The sequence below is a fragment of the Dromaius novaehollandiae genome, chromosome 21 (genome assembly GCF_036370855.1).
Source record: "Dromaius novaehollandiae isolate bDroNov1 chromosome 21, bDroNov1.hap1, whole genome shotgun sequence".
NCBI classification, from domain to species: Eukaryota; Metazoa; Chordata; class Aves; order Casuariiformes; family Dromaiidae; genus Dromaius; species Dromaius novaehollandiae.
Genome location: NC_088118.1, coordinates 7,085,916 through 7,108,689, shown reverse-complemented (window position 1 = coordinate 7,108,689; position 22,774 = coordinate 7,085,916). Strand labels below are relative to the sequence as shown.

At 53.9% G+C, this 22,774-nt stretch overlaps 2 protein-coding genes across 7 annotated transcripts; both read left to right on the top strand.

Annotated features, from left to right (window-relative positions):
- Nucleotides 1-261: 261 nt before the first annotated feature.
- On the top strand, nt 262-10,116 carry LOC112981578 (transmembrane protein 45B-like). Of its 3 annotated transcripts, none has more exons than XM_026097310.2 (6): nt 262-355; nt 4,879-5,081; nt 5,400-5,612; nt 7,252-7,436; nt 8,555-8,700; nt 9,475-10,116. In XM_026097310.2, the coding sequence occupies exons 2-6, from the start codon at nt 4,898-4,900 to the stop codon at nt 9,590-9,592; spliced, it is 846 nt and encodes a 281-aa protein (XP_025953095.2). In that variant the 5' UTR covers nt 262-355; nt 4,879-4,897; the 3' UTR covers nt 9,593-10,116. The 3 variants fall into 3 exon arrangements, with proteins under 3 accessions (XP_025953095.2, XP_025953098.2, XP_025953096.2); XM_026097313.2 differs by lacking the exon at nt 262-355 and adding an exon at nt 1,804-2,918; XM_026097311.2 differs by lacking the exon at nt 262-355 and adding an exon at nt 4,360-4,525.
- A 125-nt stretch (nt 10,117-10,241) lies between these two features.
- LOC112981577 (transmembrane protein 45B-like) lies at nt 10,242-21,939 on the top strand. Of its 4 annotated transcripts, none has more exons than XM_026097309.2 (6): nt 10,242-11,561; nt 18,379-18,590; nt 18,894-19,106; nt 19,956-20,140; nt 20,864-21,009; nt 21,315-21,939. In XM_026097309.2, the coding sequence occupies exons 2-6, from the start codon at nt 18,404-18,406 to the stop codon at nt 21,439-21,441; spliced, it is 858 nt and encodes a 285-aa protein (XP_025953094.2). In that variant the 5' UTR covers nt 10,242-11,561; nt 18,379-18,403; the 3' UTR covers nt 21,442-21,939. The 4 variants fall into 4 exon arrangements, with proteins under 4 accessions (XP_025953094.2, XP_025953093.2, XP_064380400.1 ...); XM_026097308.2 differs by having other exon boundaries at nt 10,242-12,459; XM_064524330.1 differs by lacking the exon at nt 10,242-11,561 and adding an exon at nt 13,052-14,688.
- Nucleotides 21,940-22,774: the final 835 nt, after the last annotated feature.

Sequence of the window (22,774 nt, the reverse complement as noted above, 5' to 3'; positions counted from 1 at the left end):
GCCCGGGGCGGGTGAGGAGGGATGGGGCAGAGCGGAGGAGCCGCAATCACTGCAGCGCAGTGACAGCAAACAAAGCTTCGGGGTAAAGGCGCGGAAAAAAGAGGGTTAGCAGGATTTTTTAACTTTGCTTTTTCAAGTCGGGGTGTTGCAGCGATGCGGCAGAGGTTGGGGAAACGGTGCTGCATTCAAGCCGCCGGGTCGCGTGGGATTTTTGCCCCCGCAGAGGCCGGGGGGGCGGAGGGAGGCCGGGAGCAGCGGGGAGGGAGGCCGGGAGCACCGGGGCGGAGGCAGGGCCGCGGGGAGGAGCGCGGCACACCTGGGCGCAGGTGCGGTGCCGCCGTCCAGCGCCCGGCAGGTAACGCGCCGGGGCGGCGAGGGGCTTCGCGTGGGCAAAGGGCTGCGAAGGGCGGGGGGAAGCGCCCGAGTGGTGCAACCGGCCCCGAACGGTGCAAACGGCCCCCGCGGCCGGGAGGGAAGGGGGACGGGAGCCGGCAGCGGGCTGGCGCTGGCATCCAAGGAGGAAGTGGGGAAATAAATCGGATAAGCCGGGCCTGAGCGGAGGCGGGAGCAGGGCGGCGAGGGGGGGTCCCGTCTGGGGACGAGCGGGCCGGGGAGCTGCCGAAAGCCCTTCCCGCTGCCCGCTCTGCTTCCAGCCGGATCGCGGGTACGCAGGGAGCTTCCGAAAGTTTCTGTACGAGAGCTGCAGCGAGCCGACAAGCCCGGGCGTCCCTGAGCTGCTCCGAGGGCTTGGGGGGGGGGGGGGGGTCTATTTAAGGTGAATACTTGGCTCTACCTTCAGCATATTGAAATCAAAGTGGCTCCTTTCATAGCTGTATCACATTCATCTTGGAAAGTTTTCTCTGAACAACGCCCAAGGCAGCTGAAGGAAGCGTTTAATCAGCGTCGTGTTATGGAGCGGCCTTAAAATAGCTCCTGGGGACCCCAGGCAGGAGTGGGGGTCTCCTTTCCCTGGGCAAATAACGCTGCTTTTGGGCAGACCCCGGCCCGCCGAGTCCCGTGGCAGCCATCCCCTTGGCAAAGCACTTTAATCTCGTAGCAGCGTTGCAAAGGAGAGGTAAAAAACCCAGGTTTTTAAGATGGTAATGCGTATTTCCTAAGGTGGGTTATTGCTAAAGTCCGCTCTGGTTTCCTTAAAAAGCCCATAATAAAGTGAAGAAAGAGCAGTGCTTTGTTTTGGGATTAGTTTGCTCAACTTAGGTGCCTGTGAGCGGTCGCCGGACAAGCTCCCGGCAGCTCTTCAGCTCTTCTTGAGCCCGACAGGTCCCAATCACTAGCGTATTTTTTAACCTCGGATTAAACCCCCAAAGCATCCTTTAAAGGCAGAGAAGCGGCTTTCCTGGTTTTGCAGATGGAGCCGGGCTAGTCAGTAGTAGTAACAAATAACAGGATCGTCTGATGTTGCTGTTCTACTCCCTGGTGCAGACGGGGGTGGAGATGTAACGATGATAATGGGATAAAATCACTCGGAGCGGGGTGTTAGTCCGGCATTGATGCGTTAGGGAACCAGCTCCTAGGGGAACCGGTGGAAGTGCTCCCGCGATTACGAGCGCTCCCGAGCCCTCGCAGACAAGCAAGACAGTGCTGGTGATGGATGCTCGCCGCTGCGGAGAGGGAAGTGCGGACGGACAGCCGGCAAACAGGGCCGGGGAAGGACGGGAATGACATAGGAGAACTTCTCTTTGCACAAGTTGCTTTTTCTCTTGGCATCTCTTGGATGCCTCCTTCGTCATCTTTCCGTCTGGGGAGGTAAAATTAGGCTCACGTCCATCTCCTTCTCTCCAGGCACGCAAATATCGGCCTGTTTTTTACCTGCAGAGTATCTGGGCCACGGGGTTGTGGTGTGTTTGAACGCAGGGAGATGTAATGCAAATGGAGAACACGCAGGGTAGGAAAAGGGCTGAGGAAGAGGCTCTCCTGCACCGCCGGATTCAGCAGGCGGAGGCTGAAACCGTCTCGAGAAGACCAGAAAGAGCTGTGCTGCTTCCAGATGTGCTCTCGCGTGCCATGCCCAGCGTTACACCCAGGCCTGGCACCGGCGTCGCTGCGCCTGGGGACATCTCCCTTCCTGCTGAGCCAGCGTTCCCCCTGGGACGGACGCTGCCGCAGCCCCGCAGCGGGTCCGGACGTCTCGGATTCGCCTTCGCCGTCTGATTTGTGCAGGTCGAAGGGCAAAGCGAATTGCCTGGGTGATGGCTGTGAGCTGGTCTGATAGGGGACTTCAGACTTTAATTTCCAAATGAGGACAACGCCCTGACTGACTCATCACCACTGGTCCAACAAAGCCCTTGCAGAGCACCTGGTGAAGCAAAGGAGGCCTTTGGAAAACACTGGGGGCCCAGGATTTGGCCACCAAGAGGTCATCTGTGGCCTTCACAACCAAGTGACGGGAGCAGAAGAGCTCGAGGGAACCTGAACCTGCTGTAGACGGAGAGTGGCTCTCCAGTTTCGGAGCTTGTCGCCACGTCTGCCCTTGGGGTTGTCTTTTTTAGGTTAAACGTGCCCTGTTCTTCCAAGCTGTCTGGTTCCTCACCATCCTCCCCTCGGCTCTGGACCGCTTGCTGGGCGCTTTGGCGAATTAGCTCTAAAACAAGGAGAAACGGACTCCTTTGCGAGGCGATAAGAGCAGATGAAACAGTAAATCATTAAGCCAGCGCAGTGCACGGTATCGTAATAAACATGCCGTGGGGCAAAGTGCGTTAATTAAAAGTGAGCGGGGACTCGGGCACGTTATCGGCCTCCCAGATTAGACGACGGAGAAACAGCACGTTAAGAAGCCAAAGCTGCACTTTCTGGTGATGCCCTATAATTTCAGCTGGTGGCAGAGCGCTCTGTGGCTACGAATGCCAACATCAACCGGATCTTGAGATTATTTTTTGCCCAAATGTGGTAGATTGCAGGTAAAGTCAGAGCCACCCAGATGGTGCTGGTTCATGGAAGTATATATGTATATAATACTGTTGCGATGGCTGTATAACATTGGAATTATAACATTAATGCAGCAGGATGTTGCTACATTACTGTCTTGCCGTGGTGTTCTGCTACCTGTTTAATTCTCCTAATATTTTGCTACTATATATATGTGAAGTGGTTCACTGTTTACTCAAAAAACAGATTTTCGGCCGTCTCCTTGGCTCGGGCATGTCGCTGCCTTTACCACAAGGTAGACCTGGTCGTCTGCCCCAGCGGCCTAATGAGACCATTGTATTCACCTATCGGACTGTGCTAACATGGCTGGTAAACAGCATCTTTGTTTGAGCTTGTGTTTAATGGCCCGATGGGCCTATTCGCAATAAATCTCTCCCTTTAAGTTGTACAGGGCAGAGCCTCGCAGTGCTGCCGCCAGCCAGCTGCAAAGCTGCTGTCGAAGACGGTGCAGAAGAGCGGGTTTGCGCACAGCTCGTTCCACCCTACTATAAAATTCCCTCCTAAACGCCGCCCTGGCGTTTGCATGAATTTTTTTGCAGTAGCTCTTTGGTGGTGGCGTGGCGGTGAAGGCAGGACCGCGGCAGCAAGGGTGCAAACCCGGCGTAGGGTGCAATCCTGACGGAAGCCAGCCGGCCGCGTTCGCCGCTGCACGTAGCTGCGTGCGCTGGGGCGGTGTTTGCACGGGAAAGCAGTGTTTGCTTCCCTCGAGGTGTTGAAATAACCGGCTTATTTAAACTGGTTCAGAGCAGGCTGGGGACGCCGCTCGGGCAGGTTTGCTCCAACGCGCTGATCCACCTGCCCTGGGACGGCAGAGTGCGGGGGACGGCGTCTGCGTGGGGCTTCGTGCCCCGGGAGCGGGCGCAAGCGAGGCGACGTGTCCCCAGAGCGAAGTGACCCACAAGCAGGCTCAAATAAAGCAGCCGCAACGGCTCCCGGCTCCGAAAAAGCACATTTCGGCTTGCACTGCTGACGCCAAACTACACGGCCTCCTGCTATTTCCGTGGACCAAATCCAAGCCACAAGAGCGGCGGTTTCTGCACGGCGCTAGCTGCACCGCGATGCAGGGAGAAATCGTGTTAACCCGAGGAGGAACTCGTGGGCACCTGCAGCACAGCCTCTGCTAGCAATTAAAAAAGCCTAATTGACCAGCCCGCCGCGACGGGCCTGTCATCGCGCCAAGGCGGGCCCTGAACATACTGCTCGAGACCACATCAGAGAGCTAATCGTTTCTCCACCTAATTAAGCAAATCAGCAAACGGCAAACAGGAGCCGGCTGGGTTTTAATCGCTGCAGTTCTCCTTGGAAACCGGTCCCCTGGCACGGCCGCATAGCCGTACATGCGTGCTGGGACGACGGGGCACGGGACGCGCGCGGGCTGCCGGGGAGGAGATCGCCCTGGGGCCGTGCGGCTTCGGGGCGGCTCCTGGTAGCGCGGAGCAGCTCAGCTCGGTTTGCGCGGTGCAAACCCTGCGTTAGGCGATGGAGAAAGCAGGAGGGCCGGGAGGAAGAGGTGACGCAGGGAGCACGCTGTTGTTTTCAGAGCGTTTGGCCGGGGGGCATTCTTTAAAGCGAGGTGTAGGTATGTTTTAAACAAAATGCTTCGGCTACTCCCTAGGAGCTGAAACCATTCCAGGAATTCAGAAATTCTCCAGACGTAGCAATCCGCTGCTGTGGCCGCTCAGGTCCTTCTGCAGGAGCTGAGCAAAGCTCTCCTGTTTTTTCCTAACCCCTAAGCCTTGTTTTTCTTGCATATTATCTTCCTCCCTGCAAAGCCCACCCTTCCTCTGCTCTGATGCCGCTCGTGCTTGCTGAAGGGCAGGAAAAACGTGATCCCGTTCCTGGGAGGGATCAATCCCACCCTCAGGCTTTTGCAGCATGCTGTCAAACACCGGCATAGGCCATTTAATGACGTTGTTTTTCTTTGCCTTTTAGATCCAAGAAGTTATTAGCGATGGCAAACTTCAAGGGTCACGCACTTCCAGGCAGTTTCTTCCTCCTCTTTGGGCTCTGGTGGTCTGTGAAATACCCACTGAGACATCTCAGCCAGAAAGCAAACAAGAAGTCCCACAGAAATTATTGTTTGCAGCGTGTGGATGCTATTGAAGGAGTAGTCAAAATCATCTTTGCTCTAATAGGTAAGGATTATATCAGCCTATTTTAGTAGATGTGCTGGTATCTTCCTGTCCTGTAGTGAGGACTGCAATAGTGTCCTTGTGTCCGTACTCCAGAAAGAGTGGTCCAGATGTGGAAGGAGGTACTCGTTTTGTCTTGATCTCCCTCACGACCTCTCCCAAAGCTGAGCTGCCATTAACACAGGCAGTCCTTTCTCCCTAACCCCAAAACATCAGCGCTCGGCTTCAGAACCCCCCTGCAGCAAGGAGTGGCAGCACCCATCCCTGGGCGTAAACCAGTGCATCGGGAGGAAAACCCCGTGATCTCGTGTGCCTGTGCAGGGATGCTGGCGGAGCAGTTCGTCCCCGACGGCCCGCACCTCTATCTCTACAGCGGGGAGAAGCGCGACTGGGTGAAGCTGATGAACTGGCAGCACACCACCATGTACCTCTTCTACGGCCTCTCGGGGATGGTGGACGTCTTCACCTATTTCTTCCAGGTGGTGCCGCTGGGCCTGGATCGCCTCATGCTCTCTGCGGCTGTGTTTGTTGAAGGTCGGTAGAAGGAGATGTTCGTTCATCAGGGGAAGGATGTGTGATGGCAGAGAGGGACCAGAATTTGCCAGGTTGAGATATCCCTCCGAATGTCCCTGAAGATAGGGCACTTTGGGGTCTGAGACACTACTGAGGACTGTCTCTAGCAAGATGGGAAGTGCAGGCATCAATAGGCCCTTCTGCCTGTCAGTTCTCCTCTGCAGAGCCTGACGGGAGATACAAGCCAGAGGGGAATATTCAGGTGGTCCCCATACTCTGGATGGCTTCCTACAGAGCAGTAGACGAGCAGCTGAGCACAGATGCAGGCTGGGGAATGTAAAGGACACATCACCCCAGTGCTTTCCCAAAAGTGACCCACAGACCACCGCCGGGGTCGGGCACGCCGGCGTGCTTGATGGCAAACAAGACGTTGAGGGGCTCTGGGAGGAAACGGCTACGCTTTGCCTGGCGGTGGTAAAACCCAGATTCTGTCTTTAAAGAACGGCTGCCGCCTAATTACGGCCACGTACGTGCCGGGGGCTTCTGGGGCGGCAGGGTACCAAACGGCAGGCTGAGTTTCCTCGCTGCGATAAACGGCCGGTGGATGCTGCACTCGTCTTGCATCCCCGGAGCTGCCTGAGCGCCCCGTGTTTCCCCAGAGAGCCGTCCACTGCTCCGCAGGCACCGTCCTCATCGGCTTGCCTTGCACCTGGCACATTCCAGGGACTTGATTCCCTGGCTTGAGGGGATCGCGAATATCATTTTTCTCTTCAGACTGCCTTGCAAGCTGAGCGCCACAGTTTCAGACCTCTCAGATCAAACAGGGCAAGGAAAGGACGCTAGGAAATGGAGTTCTTGCTTATATGGGAAAGCTCTTTATCGAGGAGTGTCTTGTGTTATTTGCCTTTCCCTGACCCCAGTGGCTTTGAAGAGGCAACACACACAATTCAACAGGTAAAGTTTGGTATGTAAGAGAAGGAAATCTATGATTTCCAGCTGCCAGGAAAATGGTGAAGGTTAAGTAATGGAAAAGCAGGACACAGCAGGAATCGGACTGAGAGGGAGGGTGATCTGAAGAGGCTGATGGCACTGACACAGGGAGAAAAATGCCATTCTTCTGTCCTTTTCTTCTGCCTTTTGTGCCAGTATTGCCCAGATGCTCCCCACCAAAGGCAGGGCCTCTCATCTTGCTGCTCTGAGAGACTGTGACTGGGAGAACTGGAGTGACAGGTGCCACTCTGAGTCTCCTTCTTCACGTGGAGACCCCTCTCCAGGCTGACCAGGCAGGTTTTCCTCCTGTCTTACCATGCCATAAATTCCATCGTGGAGAAAAAAGGCAATTTTGCCACGTGCTTAGCAGTAATAAAGACATGCAGCAGAAAACCAAGTGGTCTTGCAGTGCTACACGCTGTAAGAGGAGGACTCGGAGGAGAGCTGGGTGCTCTCTGTGGCCTCTCATGTCCAGGGGACCTTAAGGAATTCATTTCACTTCCCTGTCCTTTAGCTTGCTGGTTGTATATACATGGGGCTCACGTTTCTGCTCCGGTAAAGCGTGCTGAGCTGTAGGTGGAACTGATTTACTCTACAAGAGTGAAGTGGCTGTTTTTTTTTTTTTTTTTTATTGTTAATGCTCCTCTAAGTGTGGTACAAATTTTGGCAGGTTTTCTCTTCTATTATCATGTCCTTCACCGCCCCATGCTGGATCAGCACATCCACTCCCTGCTGCTCATCGTCGTATTTTCCGGGGCCTCCAGCATCCTGCTGGAAGTCTTCCTCCGCGATAACATTGTCCTGGAGCTGTTCAGAGCTGGTGTCACCATCATCCAGGGAACGTGGTTTTGGCAGGTCAGCAAAACCTCCTTCCTCCTGCGGAGCAGAGTGCTGAGGCGGGGGCGAAACGGAAAAGAGAAGACGTACATCACATATCAATGTTTTCTCTAAAGAGTAATTTTGCAAGGCTCACTTCATAAATAGATCATAACCCAGCATGAAAATTTACTTATTGCAGGTCATCTCCGATGACTGCTGCTGATGAAATAGCTATTTGTCTTGGCTTACAGCTTCTCGGGGGGTCGAGGGGGAGGGAGGGAGAGTGCTCTCAGCAAGCAAGCAACGTTTTACAGTATCTAACAACCAAGTACTAATTGCTTAAAGTGTCTAATGCACTCTGCAGCACTCCCTCTGCCTTAGTGGAAAGACGTAACCCACTCCAGGCAATGCAATGGCGGAGTAAAGATGTGGCCATCTGATTGCTTTGGCAGTAGCTGGAGAAGCAATGAAATTAGAGATAACCGATCCCAAAATTAAGGCACCAAAAAGAAATTGTGAGCCTCCTCTTTTTCAGCTCCAGGTCTGCCATGCCAGCCTTTATTTGGAGATTAAAACCTGGGCTGGCTGTTTGTAAACTAATAAATTTGGAGTTCTTAAGGGACGGGATGGTGTCTGCAGTGCAGAAAGATAAACATGTCCAGATATTGTATGGAGGAAGAGAGACCTAAGGTGAAGGTTTGCTTGGTGTTGCCTCTTTTTTGATACGACCATCCACAAAGCGCATTCACGAGCGTGTCAGGCCCAACGATCCATGCGCGCCAAGGGCTCGGTGAGGGAGCAGGGCTCATTGCAAGGCCGGGCGTGCCAGGTTCGAGCACCCAGGCCACTCCCAGCACTTCCCCCCCAAGAAGAAGCGCACCTCACCATCCCCAGTTTGCCTCCAAAATATGCCTGGGAGGTTGGAAAGCAGTAACCCCATGTGCGACTGGCCCAGGGTTGTGTATCAAACTCATTGCAAAGCTGGGATTTCAACTCGGGTCTGGTGAGTCCAGCGCCGTGTTGGCAAACCCTGGGGCTCAAGCCCCTTGGTTACCGTTTGGCTCATGGCAATAAAAAAGGGTGGAGTAGAGGGTGCTGGAGGGTCTCCATATGCTCCCTTCTCCCCAAAATAACAAGTTACTTCTTCCATCCAGATCGGGATCGTGCTGTTCCAGCCGTGGGGAGGCCCGATGTGGGACGAGGAAGACCACAGCAACATCATGTTCCTCACCATGTGCTTCTTCTGGCACTGGGCGGCTGCTGTGCTCATCCTGACCATAAACTACACTCTCACTTACTGGTACGGCTGGGGTACGCGTTTGGGCAGAAGCAGGGTGGGCAGGTAGCTGTGGGCATGGCTGGAGCGAATCCACAGTGCCGGATATCCGATCCTAGCGTACGAAGTCACAGCTGAATGAGCAGCCTCCGACTGCGGCAAGTTTTAGAGCGTGGCAGCGGGTTTGTGTGTTTTATTTGTTGAGCACGCAGGACGCAAAACAGTGTCAGTGAGAGGCACACGCGTTAAACAGGGAAAAGACAACTCACCAAGGCCCCGAGGCTGCTCTTGGAAGTCACACCACTTTTATTTGCCTGCACTGGACGAAAGTCAAACTTTATGAAATAGAGAAATCAGAGCGCTACCAGGAACGCGTGACGCCTGGCCTGCCTTTCTGCCTCTCTTCCAAGGATTTCCAAGCAGTCGACGGCCACCAGCGTATTGGAGGTGCAACATCACTGATTTATAAAGCATTGCCAGCCCCCAGCGTGGCTTTTCCAAGGGGTTTGGAAGGGAATGGGGGTTTTACCCCGTCTCAGTGCTGCTCCTGCAGGCTAAAAGCCTCCAAGGGATGCTACGTTGCCTGCTGAGGCAGCAGAGCAGGCTGTGCAGGCAAAGGGCTTTATACAGAGTCGAAAGAAAAGGAAAAACCCAAGCGTTTTAGAGCCTCTAACAGTTCCTCTGCGTCTGCGCATTCCTGCTGTCTCAGCACCAGTGCACTTCGCCTCCCCGAGCAAGCTGGTGGCAGCACTAGGGTCGGGGCTTGGTTAACCGCGATTTGTCCTTCTTGTGTTGCAGGTGCACTCAGAGGTGCCGGAGGATCGGCGGAGAGCCGTACATCGGCCTCGGGGTGCGGAAGCAGAAGTGCAACACGAGTTCCCACACCGCTTTCTTAAACGGATCCGATGAGGAGTGAAGAGGGTGCAGTCTCAGTTTCCAAATAGTTAAAGAATCAGCTTTCCGAAAGACAAATCAAAGTAAATATCTATATTTTAGAACAACCGAGGAAGGTACCACCACTGAGGTGCATGGATGGTAGCCACCCGTGCCAGCACGTGTTTGGAACAAGCACCATTTGCAACGATTTTTAGCAACAGATTTCAGTGCAGAAATTCAGCATTGCAAGATGACTTTGCCCTGCGGGTTCCCACGTGTGTTTCCTTTGGCCAGCCGAATTTTCAAAGCGCCTCACGGTTTGACCGCGGTGATTGAAGTCAGGTTGGGTGCTGTGACACCTCCGCAGCAAGGCAGCCTCCCAAGCAGGAGGAGCGAAAGCGCATTCAATGCTAGATTACACCAAATTCGCAACGTCCAAGTCTGATCGTGCACAACACAAATTTGATACCAAAGCTTGGAATGAAAGGGATTTTTTTATAATTTATGTTCACTGAAAGGCTGAAAGAGACCAGAAATGTGAAATAAAAATCCTCATTGAGTTGATATCCTTGAATTTAAGTGTGATAAGTTATGTGGCGTGTAATGATAGCTTGGACAAAGCCAGTCCTCGGACCTGGAGAGCCTAAAGGTCTGTGAGATGCATGACTGAGCAGCAGGGATCCATGAAGTGTCGCAGTCTGCTATTGAAAATCAGCCCCAGACTGGGGAAGTTATGCGTAACAGGCACTTTCCTTCTTTCCGTGAGCTGAAGCAGAGTCACTCGACTTAGGTACAGGCAGCATCATTCCTCTGGCCTCTTACAAGGGAAGCGGCAAAGAAAAGTTGATGCTGCCCCGTGCACTACAAAAACGTGCTGACCACATGAGGTTTGTTTTCCGCCTGCCCTTACCGGGTAAATAGTTGCAGAGAAAGACTGGAAGTGTCACTTCCCAGATAGGGGGAAAATGTTCCAGTAGCGAGTATAGGGATGAAGGAAAAATATATAAAACAAACCCCAGCACAAACTGAATTGCGGCTGTTCCCATCTCAAATCCTTGGGTGGGAAGGATGTTCGGCAGCTATTAAGTCTCCTTGCTGGCTGTGCCAGGGGGAGGATGAAGCAGATTTTGCGCTTATGTTCATGCCTTGACAGCAAAGCCGCAGTCTGCCAGCAGGGCCAAGTGTTTGCGACTGTACGCTCGCACACCGGGAAGGCAAAGCTGGTCTTTTAACACCTTTTCCGCTTGTGCAAAGAGCCTAATGAAGGCCGAGGGACCTACAGTCTGAACGTCATTGCTGATTAACAGTGCTAGAAAGACCAACTAGCTTTCCTTGAGTGCCAGCTTTCCTGTATTTCTGTTTCCTCTTTCCACCACTGAGCAGATTTATTTTGCGGCGCTGCATATCAGGAGGTGCAAACGGGCTCGGTGCAAAGAGAATTAAGAAGCAGAGCGATACATCTCTGTAAATCCACCCCATAAATGCCATGCAATTAAGTCTCATGAATTGCGGCTGATGAATACAACCATAATTTTGCAGATCCTTGCTCTGCCAGGAGTGCAATTGGATTTTTTTCTAAACCGCGTGAATTCTTCTCGCCGTTGTGCTAACACAGCAGCCGGGGCGAGCATTTTGCAGACTGCTGCCTCTCGATGCACAAAGAAAACCTGATTTGGAGGTGACAGACTGAGTTTCCTCAGCTCCTCCAGGATGCGAAACAGGCTTCACTGAACAGCAGCAAGGCCTTGCGTGCTGCTATGAATTATTTCTGGCCATTTAAAAACCAGATATTACCATCGCCGTGGATCAGCCGCATGAGGGCAGCAGCCGGTGGGAAAGCTGGTGCTGAACGCGCAGGAATGTGCTCAAGGCCGGCGAAGGTTGCAATCACCTTGCAAACACCCTCCTCCTTTTTGTCCGAAAGAGTCAAAAGCTGTTTCCGTCTGAGGGGACACAGATTAAAGCTGACTTTGTTTTTTTAGAAACACACGCTGCAGTTGAGCGTGAAGGTGAGAAGGGGCTCGTTTAATTCTTCAGGGCTAGGCTGGCTGCTGCTAATGGAGCTGCAGTCTCCTTTCCCTCCGAGATCTCCTCCAGCGTTTTCTTTATCCCTTGTCACCATGTGGCCACAAAGCGCTTTTCCCCTCTGCAGCACCCACAGCTTGCAATAGCTTCTCGTCTGCCTCATTAACTCCCTCGTCCTGCAAACATCTTAGGGCTGTCAGTATGACGCTTGCTAATTTGCTTTCCTCCTTTGGAGCACATTTCTTTCCCCAGGTATGAAGGTCAGCAACGCAGAGGTACAGCCTGCGATGAAGTGAAAAGAAAACACAGGTGACGGTTTCTGAGGAGCTAGGTTTGAGATGAAAAGTAGGGATTTTCATTTCAGTTAGAAGAAGTTTGTAAAACAGCTCAAGCACTAAAGCAAGGACGCAGAGGTTGCTGGTTGCCGGAGCGTGGTGAGGGGTCCAGATTTTCCTATTAGAAAGTGAGTTACATCAAGCAGGTGAAGCCACAAGACGTCCTCACATTTATTTCTTATGCCATAGACACACCAAGGCAGTCCTAGGAAGAGTGTTGTGTCTGACACAACCTTAGTATCATCTGGGCATGGACCAGGTTTCTCACAGTATAAATTAAATTATCGGCCAGTATCTTGGAACTTCACGCTGAGCCTTGCAAGCACAGACGATGCTACTGTCCGTGCCCACGGCTTGCCTACAAGATGAGCCAGCTTTGGAGGACCGCAGCGCGTTGGGCGATGCCTTGGGGCCGGCGTGGTTTTGTCTCGTGCCACGTCAGCCAGATGTTTTTGGCCGGTGTGGCCCCAGCGTGGGGGCTGTCGACGCTGCTGGAATAAGCCACCCGCTCATCTAAGGCAGGAAGGAGACGGCGTGTGTCCTGAAGGTGATAACCAACCCGGGGAGGCTGACTCACCTCTGCGGCCTTGCAGAAGGACCCAAACAAGAGCCCCGAAAGCAGCTGACTACCCTGGCACCCTCCCCTTCCTGCTGCTGAAAAGCCAAGACCTTCATCAAAGGCTCTGGCACAGCCCGTCCGCGAACCCCTCATTTCAGGCTTTTGCCTAGCGATAGGATCTGCCGCTGCCGTTGTTCACGGGCACATTTATGTAAGGCTGAAATGATAGTGTAGGAAGCAGAACAAGCCCTGCCCATGCTTATGCCACCTGTTTCACCTCCTCTGTCGCCTGTTTATGAAAGCCCGTGTTAGTAATCGGCGTAATAATACTTTGCACTTCCCTAACAACCATCCATCTGCAGAACCCAAGCTGCTGGCAAACCTTTAATTAGATCGTGCCTCCCACCACCCCCAGGAAGCAGGCAAACATTATCGCATTTTTTCATTAGCACCAAGGCTGCGGATGAACCTTCAGGGAGAGGATGTTGCAGTTACAGCTGAGATAAAAAAAAAGAGATCAGATGCGATCCGGCGTTTAGCTGGAGAACGTGAGAGCGGCTGGAGTGGGTCAGGCAGCAGATCCCCCCCCCCCCCCCCGCTGGCTCTCCCAGGGACCAAGAGGAGAGCAGGTGTGTAATGATGTTATCCCATAATACTCTCCCACGCAGCAGCAGTTTGCAGCTAAGGAGCTGTAAGTGCTGTTCAACGGAGTTGTATCCATTGATGCCAGCGGTGGTTTTAGCATAGAGACCGTGTGATTGACCCACTCTGCGATTTTGGGGGTTTTGCCACCAGCCTTCCAGGTGTGTGACCATCTACATCAGGCTGCTGTTCCCAAGCACTGGTCACAGTTTCACCCCCATTTTTATTGCAGAAATAGTTTCAAAGAGCAGGAGCCCGTCTATTGTCTCACCATTTCTTACATCTACAACTTTTCTCACTTTGTCTTGCAACAGGCAGGCACGTGCTTTAACAGCAGCCACCATTTCACAGAAACCTTTCTCTGCGTGCTCTACTCCTTGCCGGCCCTTTAACTCCGCAGAGAAAAGCACCTCCAGCCAGGGAGCAGATGCTTTTCAGCTGGTCCTCGTTGCCTCCCCTCTTCCTTCTCCTGCTGCTTCCCCGAAAGTCCTGGCTTGCCCTGCTTGTGCGCTGGGTTTGTGCAGAGCTGCCTTTTGGGGAAGTGGTGTGTAGCACGGGGTGCTTGTGCGCAGGGTGCATTTGCCCAGCGCTTGTAGAAGAGCAAATTGTCCTGCAAAGGGGTTGCTGATGGTGCTGCTGCTCCGTTTCTGAAGGTCACGGTGGCTGGTGCTGCGCAGTTCAGGTAGGCTTTACTTGCTGTGTTGTTTTGGGGGCTTTCTGCAAGGAAACACTGCTTAGGAAAACTGCTGCATTTCTCTCTGCGTTTCAGTTTTGAGGCTATCGCGCTGCTTGTGCTGGACAAGGTAGATGCCCTGCAAATCCTGAGGCTTTAGTTTGGGCGATGCTCTGCGTGTCTGTGGAAGCCCCTGTGCTCTCCTGCCCCGGGGGCTTCCCTGAGGCTGCAGGAGCTGCCTGCCCGCTTTGCTTTTGGAGGGGCTCAGCCCCACGCGTGCAGAGGGAAGGAGGCTCTGGCAGCCCGCGGTCGCTCTGCGCTCGCCTGGCACGAGCAGGAGGTTTGGTCGAGGGCTGCGTGCCTCTCGCCTGGTCCTTCTCTGCGTTTCTGCCTCCCCGGCCCGCGAGCGCTGGGGTTGCTCCCAAAGCCCTGACAGAGGTAAAGCAGCCCGGGAGCTGCTGGAGAAAGGGGCTGGTGGCAGCAACGGGCGTACGAGCCCGGCCCCGTGCCGTGGCTGCAGCAGCAGCGCTGCCCTCTTCTTGTTCGTCTTCCCACCTCCCGCTGTTGCTTGCCACCAACCGTGCAGAGATGGTGCAAACTCAGAACACAGAGATAGTGTCAAGCCATCTTCAAGGGAGAGGAGGCTGGTTACCATGGGAACAGGGATTGGTTGTTCTTCCTGATTTTTGTGGCAAATACTGGGAGCCTTTCTTAATAGCAGACACGAGGTGCCCTGGTTGTGAAAGGCAGTTGACTCAGAGGGCTTTGAACTGGCCTGCAGGATGTTCGGCTCTAAACATCCTGTCTGGGAGACACCTCCCCGCGCCGCTTTTCCCTTTATCTGCCACTTCTGAGTAATAACTGGTCCTTGCTGCTCGCATCCGGAGTGGGAGAAGTTGCAGGTAAATCCCTCTTCTGCCTTTCTTTCCCCATAGAGAGAAATATATTGGCGAGCATCTGCACGGGCCAGACGTGCCTTCCTGAGCGTGGGCAGAGGCAGGGCTGAGGGGGAGAACCGACCTCTGAGAAACCGAGCTTTTCTTTAATGGTGGCTCGCGATTAGATGGGTTGAAGTGGCCCTGCTGAAGACAGCCTCCTCGCAGGCGCAGGCAACATCTGGGGCTCTGTTTGTAACCCTCCTTTTGGGGGCTATCAGGTTTTGGAGTTTTGTGGTGGCCAGGGGTTCCTGGTGAACAGGGTCAGGTGGGCTTGGTCCTCTGCTGTTGGGTAGCTACCCCATGAGGGCAGAGGATCCAGGAAGAGAGGTTTGGGTGAAGACCCTCCAAAATCTGCTGCCAGGTCCTGAACTTGCCTTGTGCGTTCAGTCTGACCAGCTTTTTGGCAGGGGGACGGGAACAGCGGCTGGCTCTCCTGGAGCCCTGCTGCCCCGTGGTGATGCCACTGTCCTCGCCCAGCTGATGAGAGCACCCAGGGGTGTTTGTAGGAGATACTGATGCGTCCGTGAGCTCCCTTCTGCCCCGTGTCGGTGGGAGCAAACCTTTGCGTGAGGGCATACCAAGTCCTTCCCCCGTGCCAGGCAGAAGGGCCATTCAGTTTGAACGGAAATCGATGGTTGTGCCGTCTTGCTGGATGGGCGATGGAGCTGTGACGGCTCCGGGAAAGCGGGGGAGATGCTGGAAATGGGGCAGAAATGTCCCCCTGCTCAGAAAGATGGAGCTGAGCAGCTGGGAGCACGGGGAGGCTGCGACTAGTCAGTGCAGCGGGCTTTAAGGGGAGAAGGCAGTTGCCTTATGACTATTAAGCAAAAGCGTTGTAGCCTGGAAGCAGCGGAGAGAGAAGGGCAGCTCAGGTAATAACTTCTGACTGGGGCCATATTTCAAGTCCTCCGACAGACCAGGTTGCTCACAGTAAAAAATAAATAAGCAAAGCGACTCTCCTCAACCACAGTCTGTTCCAGGGCTGCAGCTCACTCGGAGCTTAATCAGCTTTACGTGAGCATGTTCTCAACCGCTGGAGCTAGGAAAAGCCAGCGGGTGAGACGCGTCGGGTTTGGCCTCGGCAGACTAGTTGAGGGGCCGCGGGTACGTGCGGGGGTTTGTTTTGCTGCGCCTCCGATCCGAGGGCTATGCGAGGGGACTGTTGCTTGGAAACGCATCTAGTTTCTCTGCAAAACGGTGGCTGTTTCTTAAAAGAAGCCGTTTCTCCAGTGGGCTGGAGCCGAGCTTCTGCTTGACCAAAGGGTGAGGTCGGAGCATCTCTGCTGAATCCGAGATGCCCCGGAGTGTGCTCTAGGCGTGAGGGTGGCAACAAAACATGGCCACAAAGAGCTAAATATACAGCTTACGGTTTTGCAATCGCTGCGTAAATCTCTCGGCTTCCATCGCTTACTTCCCCTTTGCTGCAGCAGAGAGCAGACCCCGAGGGAAGGTGAACAGCCACGTCCCGGTGGTGGGAAGCAAAGAGGTCGTATGAGAACTGTCTCAGGGCTTGCAGAATTGGACTGCCAGAAGGTTGTGGAGCAACAGGGTCCCCTGCAACGTAGAGTGAAGCTATTATGCCGGGGGAAGAGATGGTCGGGATAAGAGATCCTAGGGACAGCTCTGAAATGGACTGAGTGATTTTGGGGGTTGTCGATACCCAAGACGAAGGCAGGACGTGCGGTGAGCATAGGGGTGATGGATCCTTAGGCTAAAGGTTGGGGCTCGGGATGCTCAGAGCAGCCTCTTGCACTGCGGGTGGAACGTGCTGGTTCTCGTTTCCAGTGCCTGGGCCCTGGGAGGCCGCTTCCTGCTCTCCTACTCCTCTTCTCCGGTTAAGTATGTGAAATAAACATTCCTGTTATGTATCTTGATCAGGTTAAACTCCTGACTCTAGCTTCAGGCTGTTGTCTTTGCAGTTAAGTCCCTGCAAGACAATGGTCAAATTGAGGTATATATCGCACAGCTGTACAGTGTTAAATATACTTCAGTAGTGTTTATTTTTAGTCACTTTAGCACATAGACATCTGAGGAATGGAGATGTTTGCCTTGGACAAGGTGTCCGGGTTGTAATCAGCAAAGACATGGGCCCTTCTGGGGCATGAGCCATCTCGTGCTAAAGTAGACATCCAAAATACAGCAGAAACCCCTAACTGATCCCTGAACAAACCCCGGGAACGGGGTATTTCTCGTCCCCCTGAAAGGCTGTGGAATAGGCTTCCCTCCTGAGAAGAATCATTAACTCGGTGTAAATAGTCTTCGGTCTCGCCCAGATTACCTGCGTCCCGGAGAGGCGACGGATGACGACAGGCAGACGCTGCACTTCTTGTCCCAGCAGGGCTGAGCTGGGAAAGCCCGAGCCAAGTCAACTGAGTCCTGCGCTGCCGTCCAGCCCTGACCGGAGACGTCTTGCAAAGCTCTCCCTCACCTGAGGCGCTTGCCACACCACATCCTCCCCTAATTTTGCAGCATCTAATTACTTTCTCGTGTGGGAGGACTCGGAGAACGTGCTGGAGTCGTTCATCTAGGCTCGGCAATTTCCTTTGGTATTTATAAACACAGCAAGGATGTGATTTGTGATGCAAGGCACTCCTGATGTAAGCTGGATTTGGTGTGGTAGCTTTTCCGGGGATGAGTAATGCTTGCTTCTGTGTGAATCAAAGTTGTGGAGAAGGAACAGAAAGGCTGAGCAGTAGGGTAGGGAGAGAGTGAGCCCTTCTCTAGAGACAGAGGTGTGCAAAGGGCAAGCAGAAAGGCCTTGCCAGAGCAAAGACAGCTATCCCCAGGCAACGTCAAAAGCTCACCCCGCTCACTGCTAGAGCTGCTTGTTCATTTCTGTGCTTGCTGCTCTTCCTTGAATTTTTTTTCAACGTCCTGAGTATATGCTTAAATTCTTTGCGGGTTATAACTTTCCACGCAGCAGCAGACACGCTGCTGTACGCCGCTCCTTCCTTTTCTATTGCTCGTCTAGCAGCAAAGGTCTGACTTAGCACGAAAGCAATTTTCCTGCCGCTAGGCTTTGAGCTCCTTGCCTCTGCAGATGAAATTTCTCTCCCTTGTGTCAGGTCGCTGCTCGTGCGTGACGCGAAGGTCGTATGGAATAAGCACAAAGCTAGTTACGGAAAGCCACTATGCTGTCCTCCATGCGCACGTGGTGAACCTTGAGCTCTTGCACCTGGGGACCCTTCTGCCGAACACAAGCAGCCTGGCTACGTTATTAATGTCTCTTGGTGGGCAGCCTGTGAGGCCCAGCAAAGCCTTGACTAGCTGGCGTTGCTCAACTCCCTGGCTGGATTCACACCGTCTTAATCATCTAGTTTGAAAGGACTTTGCTCTTTACTAGCAAGAAATTTGATATAGTTCCTCTCCTAAAAACTCGTGGCTGCCATGCCTTCTCGAATGCCAGCGTGTTTTCTCTGGCCCAGCAGAAGTCCTGGCGATGGTATGTTGCCAGGATCCGACGCTCTCATGCCGCTTATCCAGCGGCAGCTTCTCCCTGGTGACCTCGCATCTCCGGTGTTACCCTGCTGCGGCGGATGGCAGAGCTGGTGTCTGCTGGGGTCTGTCGGGATGTGCCTCCCTGGAGAAACCTTGCGGCTGAGGGGCCCGACGTCTCTCCCGCGGGGATATTCCAGATGCTGTTTGTCCTTTCAGGCGCAGCGAGCAGCGAGCGAGCCCGATGACATCAAGTTTCAACGGCAATGCCCTCCGGGGCACCTTCTTCCTCATTTTTGGTCTCTGGTGGACTGTGAAATACCCTCTGAAGTACCTCAGACGGAAAGCGAACGCTGAGAATCAGCCAAGCTGTGGTGTCCGGCGCCTGGAAGTCCTCGAAGGGACGGTCAAAGCTTTCTTTGCTCTCGCAGGTAAGGGCTAACGAGTCTCTGTCCCAGCATCAACCAGCACTAACGAGGCGGCAGTGCCACCCTGCAGCCCCTCTCTCTCCGGGGGCTGCTTGCGGTTCGAGATGGCTGTGTCGGGTCTGGGGCAGCCTGGACGCGTGCTGGCAGCGTGCTCGGCGCCGGGGGAGTTTGCTACGATTCCTCTGGATGATGCTGGACAGATGGCCCTCCAACTTCCCCTTCTCAAAGAAGCTTTTGCCTGCAAGCCTGCCCTTTTCTCCCTTTGTGTAAAAGGAAAAGCGTGACCTTCCTGCTCCTCTTGCCTAGGGATCCTGGCCGAGCAGTTTGTTCCTACTGGTCCCCATCTGCTGCTGTACAGTCCTAAGACCCACGGCTGGACGGGTCTAACCCACTGGCACTACACCACCATGTACCTGTTCTTCCTCCTCTCCGGCATTGTGGAAGTTGTCTCACATTCCCCGCTCAAGCTACCTGTTGGATTAGATCGTCTCTCGCTGTCCATAGCTCTGCTTATAGAAGGTGAGTAATACGTGTTACCTGGGGGCGTATAGGAAGTGCTGGGGTCTTTGAGGGTCTTTAGAGACAGAGTAACGTGCCGTTCTGACTTGTCGTTTGGAGGACACGCTACTGTGGTGTTTGGAACAACAGCTCTAGTTTTGCGGTTGAGCCCACCTAAATATATATATATTTTTTTCCTGATGTCTGGTTAAAGCAGGGTTCAAACTGTGCAAGTCTCAGCTCAATTGGGAGATTAATCTTGCTCAGGTGGAAACCTCATGATTTCACGTCCTTGTTATGAGCTTTATCGCTTCCCTCTGGGTTGGCTTGTTCTTGCCCTGGTTTGGGCATTGTGTAGGGACAGTTGTGCCACCCTGTGCTGGAGAAAAACCAATGGTGGGGTTAAGGAAGTACTGTTAGGATCACACGTGTGCAGCAGCCGAAAAGATGACCAGGCCTTGGGACCTGGGAAAGGAGAGGCAACCTTGGGGGCTGGGAGAGGGGCGGTTGCGCTGGTTGGCGGGAGGAGGGCTGTAGGGCGTGCAGCCACGAGATGGCACTGGCTGTTCACTGAAGTGCCTCTATTCCCCGCTTCCCTCCAAATGTTCAGCGCGAACCCAGCCATGGTTGGATGCTCTTTGTGCCCTTAGGACCTGTGCGTCTCTGGGTGACAAGCAGCTGGCTCTCTTTGGAGGTGTGCACTCACAAAAAGTGTGTCCCCCACCCTTGCACACAGGGAGAAACTCTGATGCTCTTCCCATTTGGCAGGTCACGGCAAGACCTGGGGCATAGTCTCAATGCCCAGATTTAAAAAAAGGAAAAAGAAAATCCCCGAGTATCCTTTTCCTAACGCAGCGTGACTCTCGGCAGGCTTGCTCTTCTGTTCCCGTGACTACAGTGATGCTGCGCTGGATCATCACCTCCATTCCCTGCTGGCCATAGCCATCTTTGCAGGAGCCCTCTGCGCACTCCTGGAAGTGTTCCTCCGAGATCACGTCATCCTGGAGTTCTTCAGGACCAGCTCCTTCCTCCTGCAGGGCTCTTGGTTCTGGCAGGTCAGCGCACACGCCGTGCTCTCGTCTGAGCGGTGGGCTCGGGGCTGGGGAGCGGAAGAGGGATGCCGCTGTGACCTTAAAGGAGTGTCTGGTGGAGTTAAAATTGTGGGTTAGTTTGAATATTTTAGTGCGTATGAGCAGGAAAGAAGGCTTAATACCAGAGCTGCGACTGTGGAGATACGAGTGCATAACGTGTGCAATACAGACAAGCCTGCGTGCTAAATGGGAATTAGACGCCACAGAGGTGGGAGAGGACCAATCACGGCTTTATATTCTTTTTATTAGGTGCAACATTTTCCTTTCTTTGCTCTAAGTAACTGGAAACATCTGGATGTACAAACAGGTTAAATCCTCTCGCATAATCACCCAGCTCAGAACCTGTGTTTTGGATTTGGGGAGAAGGGCAAAGAAACCCATAACGTTGCAACGCAGCATTTGGGTTGGATGCTGCGCCGTACTGAGCGCCCTAAGAGTGAGGGACTTTCTGCAAAGCATCCCTCTCCTCCTGAGCTACCCCTGTGTCCTTGACAGTTTGGGGAGATAAATGCGCTTGGGGGGGCTGAGGACAGTGGTCCGAGAGTCACTTGAGATTGTTTTGCCTCTGGTCCACAGCTGGCTGCAGCTGCTGGTCCAAAGTGGTAAAAACAGGGGAGGAAAAGTGAAGATGGCTATGACAAAGCCAAACGAGTACTCGTGCCTAATATCTCTTCCTCCTGTGACCAGATTGGATTTGTGCTGTTCCCTCCGTGGGGAGGACCAGGCTGGGATCAGACGGACCGTGGCAACTTCACCTTCCTCACCATGTGCTTCTGCTGGCACTACGCCGGCGCTCTCGCCGTCACGGCAGCCAACTCCGCCATCACTCGCTGGTACGTGGTGGGAGAAGGGCCCCCGGCTGCTCCCGGCGGCGTGCGTGAGCCGTGGTTGGCAAGAGCACTAGCTAGACTCAGTACTACCGTGGGAAATCTAGCGTGGAGCCTAGAGTAGGTCCATGCACCCAGCTCCACGTCCGCAGGGAGCGCAGGCTGGTCCAGGGCTTGGATGGACGTGATGGGGAAGGCGGCTGTCGAGGGAATAGCGGACGCTCCTCAGCGGGGTTCCCGGGTGGCCGGGTGACCGGGACCGGAGGTGTCAGTGCCCGGTTACCTGAATGGCATTCCCGTCTCTCCTGCAGCTGCGACGAATCCTGCCAGCTGAAATTTGGGGACATCGATGTTGAGCTGGACTGTGGCATGTGCATCCGCAAAGGCAGGAGCTCCAGCAGCGCCCTGCTGCCCGAGAGCGGCTCGGACGACAAGTGAGGCTGGTGTCTCCGCTCCAGCGGAAACTTCTTCCACTCACTGTAAAGCTCTTAGGATGAGGTTTTTATTTTATCTTGTTAAGCGAAGCTGACACTTGGTAACAGAGCATCCGAAGTGGGAGGCGGGACCCAGACGGCACAGCACTGCGGTGTAAGGACCCTTCCCCTTCCTGCAAGCTCCCTTGTGTCCATTTGACGGTGGCGTGGGCCAAGCAGGCTGCTTGGGGAGAGAGATCTTGTTTTCTGTGCCGCGCAGCTCAGGCTGTGGACGGCACGACCAGTTTGCTGGTGGAGTCTGACTGGTAAGGCTGATTTGGCCGCTTCCGAACGCAGCGGAGCCTCCGCTTCTGCAGCTGAGAGCCAAGCTGCCCTAGGGACTAGCCCTCAAAGCAAGCTCCTTGCAACCGTCACTCGTGCTGGTGTAAATGGAGGGGGGGTTTTGCACAAAGCTTAAAGTGCGCAGAGCATATGTGATCACCAATAAAGTACTTTAACGAACCATCTTGATTGATCTGGAGTATGATGTCTTGAGCTAGAAAACTGGGGGAAGGTGACGCCCGGGTTCAGAACTGCTTGGGGATGCAGGAGTGAATGAAATAGTAGAGGGACCGCTGTGTGCAAACCTGCCTGGAGAAACAGACTGCTTCTAGCAGGGTGGAAAAGATGGGAGATTTCGCTCATTAGTAGCGGGAAGTAGCCACTCTCCTGCGTGTTTGCACTCAGCGGCCGAGTGGATGGACCGGGAACGGGAGGCAGGGGCTTTCGCGTGCCGGGGAGATGGGGTGTTTGCCTGGCAGGGCTCAGGGCGCAGGCAGGCATCCAGTAAGTCACTTGGCTTTGCTCGATGTGGCGGCTCTGCCAGCCCTAAAGTGAACTTGGAGAGAGATCCTTGAAGCCAGGCGACAGCTTCAGTAGACCTGGGTTGAACGTACACACGCAAACGCTTCGGGTAAGTGTCTGAGGACTGGACTGTGGAGCAAGCTCAGCTCTGGTACGGCTTCTCTTTTCAGCTGACAAATTTATTCCCTCCCCAAAGTTGGCCACTTCCAGAGCAGAGACGGAAACAAAACCTTTCAGTTTTTTGCGTGCTCTGCACTTGGTGTCTGTAGGGCTTTTTTTTTTTCCCTTGGTGCTTCATTTAGTCCTCTCATTTGTTTTGCAGCTGAATAGCGTAGGGAGATGCTTCTTGCCGTCGAGATCAAAGCCTACTTTAGAAGATGTCATTAAAAAGAGTCAGTGGAAGAACAGCGAGTTCATCGGAAAGTGGAGGCGTTTGAAGACGCTTGCGCTTTGTGCCCTGCCCTTGGCCTAGGTGAACAGGGAGCAAGAACAGC

What these genes read in the sequence shown, in the direction of transcription:
- LOC112981578 (XM_026097310.2), top strand. Translation starts at nt 4,898, where the DNA reads ATGGCAAACTTCAAGGGTCACGCACTTCCAGGCAGTTTCTTCCTCCTC. An exon ending in AATCATCTTTGCTCTAATAG is followed by an intron (nt 5,082 to 5,399) that starts GTAAGGATTATA and finishes GTGCCTGTGCAG; the next exon opens with GGATGCTGGCGGAGCAGTTC. An exon ending in AACTACACTCTCACTTACTG is followed by an intron (nt 8,701 to 9,474) that starts GTACGGCTGGGG and finishes CTTGTGTTGCAG; the next exon opens with GTGCACTCAGAGGTGCCGGA.
- LOC112981577 (XM_064524329.1), top strand. An exon ending in AGGGCTCTTGGTTCTGGCAG is followed by an intron (nt 20,141 to 20,863) that starts GTCAGCGCACAC and finishes TCCTGTGACCAG; the next exon opens with ATTGGATTTGTGCTGTTCCC. An exon ending in AACTCCGCCATCACTCGCTG is followed by an intron (nt 21,010 to 21,314) that starts GTACGTGGTGGG and finishes TCTCTCCTGCAG; the next exon opens with CTGCGACGAATCCTGCCAGC.